This window comes from Chinchilla lanigera, unplaced genomic scaffold, assembly GCF_000276665.1.
Source record: "Chinchilla lanigera isolate Chin_1 unplaced genomic scaffold, ChiLan1.0 scaffold00222, whole genome shotgun sequence".
NCBI lineage: Eukaryota > Metazoa > Chordata > Mammalia > Rodentia > Chinchillidae > Chinchilla > Chinchilla lanigera.
Genome location: NW_004955623.1, coordinates 6,444 through 9,911, shown reverse-complemented (window position 1 = coordinate 9,911; position 3,468 = coordinate 6,444). Strand labels below are relative to the sequence as shown.

The 3,468-nt window shown below is 41.8% G+C and overlaps 1 protein-coding gene across 1 annotated transcript in view; it reads left to right on the top strand.

The window, feature by feature from the left end:
• The window catches only part of LOC102019656 (SLAM family member 9-like), a gene marked incomplete in the record, with an annotated part of 107,107 nt that extends 104,798 nt beyond the window's left edge, over positions 1-2,309 (top strand). Inside the window, 2 exon segments of the mRNA XM_013510158.1 lie at positions 222-302; positions 1,624-2,309. Of these exon segments, the coding sequence (XP_013365612.1) occupies positions 222-302; positions 1,624-1,634 (92 nt within the window).
• Positions 2,310-3,468: the final 1,159 nt, after the last annotated feature.

Genomic DNA, 3,468 nt, shown 5'->3' with positions numbered 1-3,468 from the left:
GATGGTGGAAGCGGAAGTGGCAGGTTGCACTTCTCCTTATGGGCAATGACCTCTTCTCTCCCAGTGCACCCTGGCATTTTCCCTCCTGCACTTTGCTACCAGGAAGTGGGTCCTGCAGAGAGGGCACTGTGTGTGACCATGATGGCCTTGGGTTCACGGAGGTGGGGGAAGGTTACGGGTTCCTAAGCACAGAACCGAGCTTCACTCTGTCAATGACTCAGGTGCAGAACCACAGCAGGACCACAGGGTCGATGACGATGGCATCTACTATGTGCCGATGATGGACCAGGCATCTCATGAGAGTAAGGACAAGGTGAAGTCCGGGGCAGTAGCCAGACTGACCACTCACAGGAGTCACTGCCGGCTGTGTGCTCCCCAGTCTAAGAAAACAGCTGTTTCTGTTCCCAGTATTCTTTAACTCTTTTTGTACCACATTGTCCCAAAATGAGACTGGATCGCATATTAACTTTTGCTTTGAAAGATGCATTAGGGCTGATTTTCCACAGATGTTTTATTTTTATGTACAAAAATGTATATTTATTTATGTACAAAATTATATTTTTTCATTTACTCATATACAAAAACCTGCATTTATTCACTACAGACATGTCATATTCTAGAACATCATCATTATTCTTCAAATCCTGAATTCTGCCCTGAATATCTTACAACTGCATTTACTGTGGAACCTTTGGCTCTAATCTCTCACATCCAGCAATGGAGCTGTCTTTCCATCAGCAGTTTGTCCACGTACCCTATCCTAGTGCTCAATAATACAGGGATTATATCCCATAAATTCTTCATTCATGTCACGACCTCTTGGAGGTTGAGCTTCAAAAAGTTCCCTTTAAATCAAATGTTAGTAGAAGATTTGCAGGACAGGAGTAGCAACAAAAAGACAAAGTTAAGGATGATGGTCCACACAAAAGCACTGAAAAATTATAGGCAACAAAATTCAGGAAACATTTCTTTACTTCACACAAGTGGATTGAGAACATGGATTAGAACATGTGACATATTAAATCGTTAAGTTTCATAGTAGACACAATCGCATCCATTTGTTATCAAGTGTGTGCATTATATGTGGGTACTGTGCAAACTCTGATCAGCTATTCGGCAATAAGTCTCAAGTTTTTCTGTTTACATAGGCATTTACCTCTTCTCTTAAGGAGAACCCTTGGAGATTCATAAATACTTCTTTATAATTTATATTATAACTTCCTTTATATCTTAATGCCCAAAATAATGTTCACTCACATTTACTTATATATTAATGTTATTATTTTATAATTCAGTATGTGCATGGTGTGCTGTAACAGCTATATTAAATGAATCTGTCTGTTGATAACCTCAACTGGGGCTAATTTGGGGGTAGGTTTTGTATTACAAGCATCCTGAAAAATCATGCTGGGGCTTATTTTCCAGTTAAGTCTCACTTTTGGGGAAATGCGGCAAATTCAGCAACATTAACTAAGAACATTTATAATTGCCAAATGTAGTGCTGGATGCTTTGAAGGCATTCCTGAGCAGTTTGTGTTAATGGGCACTGAGGGCAGGAGGGTCCCTCTTGGGTCACTTAATCACCCCTCAGCTGCTCCTGAACCTTCTCTCTTGCATTCCTAGGCTACCGGTGAATAACATCTAAAGAAAAGAGGCTGCTCAATGTTCTCTGCAGAGAGGTTTATACTCCAGACCGGGCCTTCAAGATGATGAATGTGGAGGAAACAGGAGACACCAGCCCCCCGGGTTACCTGCACCCTAAGCCTGAGCCTGCACTCGTCCACTTCCTCTGGCTTCAGTCAAGCTCGAGATGCCCCTAGCATGCATCGTTCAGACCTAGTGCCTATAACTTCTCCTGGCACCTCCCCAAGACACCCCCACACTCAGGATCCTCATGCCTAACAGTCAAGGTTCTTCCTCTGTCCTTGATGTGACCCCTGATCCCTCTCCTCCAGAATCCGTCCCAAGGGAACCCCGCATGAAACCCCCAACTCTGTTAACTGTGTGTCTCACTGAGAACACAGCCCTGTGAAGAGGTGTTGACTACTCAGAAAAGAGGGGACGGGAGCAGGCTCTGGATGCTGAACTGGAGGTTTATGGAGACAGCGTGAGTGAATGGGAGTTGAGGCTTCCTTTGCAGACCTTGAGTAGGCTTCCCTTAGGGGGTCTCAGTCAGAGTGTGTTTTGGGGGTTTTACTGTGTGCCAATCTCTCATGGTAAATTATGGTGCATCCATGTCTATTTGTGCACATACAAATACACTGTCGGTTCTGTTCCTATGTACAATTAAATCTCATCCACTCATCCTTTTCCTGTCTAGAAGGCTCTAATTGAACCATTTGTCTATTTCCATGAGCAATGTTGCAAGATTTCTCCATATGCATTCCAAGTTGTGTTATTATCTATTGTATTGATTATGTCCATCCTACTGAATGTAAAGTAGTGTATGAGTATGGTTTTGATTTCCCCAATGAATACGGATGTGATATATCTAGTCATTTGTGTATGGCCAATGGGATATCTTCTTGAGAGAAATCCCTTTGTCCCTTGAGTTTTCCATGCATCCCCAGCACTGCATTGAAAGTGCTTTTATCCAGGTCACCAGGAAACTCCACATTGTTAGTTTCAATGATCAGCTCCAAGTGCTCATCTTCTTTGCAATCTAAGCAACACTTGACATATACTTACCTGAACACTGTCTTCACTGCCCACCTTTCTTGTCATCCCACTCAGTGGATGCTCTTTACTTTCTTTGACCAGATTCTTTTTAATCTTGCCCACATCTGCGTTCCTGACTTTCCCAAGGTTCATTTTGAGACCATCTTTCTTCATTCATTCACTTTATACTATTGGGGCCATGCACTGATCCACAGGCCTTGTGACTACCTTGGCAAAACTGATTTGAGAGATGTCTTCAGTGTTAAAAAACAAAAACCAAAGCTTTGGGGTGTAAAGATTCTCAAGATTATCTGAGTGGTCCCACAAAACCAAGCAACAGATAAAAGGGAGTTAGATAAGATGTAAAACTGATTCCATTCACTGATAATGGCTTTCAAGATGTAGTAGGCAAGTGACAAGGAAATGTAGTATTCTTGTACAAAAGAGCCTCAGTTTATAGCCAACAAGAAAATGAGGACCTCAGTTTTATCACTGCAGAGAAAGGCATCCTGGTAACAACCTCTACAGGGACACAATGAATTCTCCCTTAAGTCTACTAAAGATATGCAATTTCTTCTCACATATACTATAAAAGTTTTTAAAATTATTTTTCAGAAATGCAATCTTGAGATAGCATAGTTTTACTGTAAGGATTCACCATCAATTGCCCTCCAGGATGATGAGATCAGTTTCTGTTGTGTTAGGATATTAAGTCTAAGGAATAGAAAATACTGCAGGTAGTGGATGCTTATGGTTTGAAATCCTTTGGGTACTCCAAAGTTTCTGGTCTGGTACCTCCAATGAAGTGCA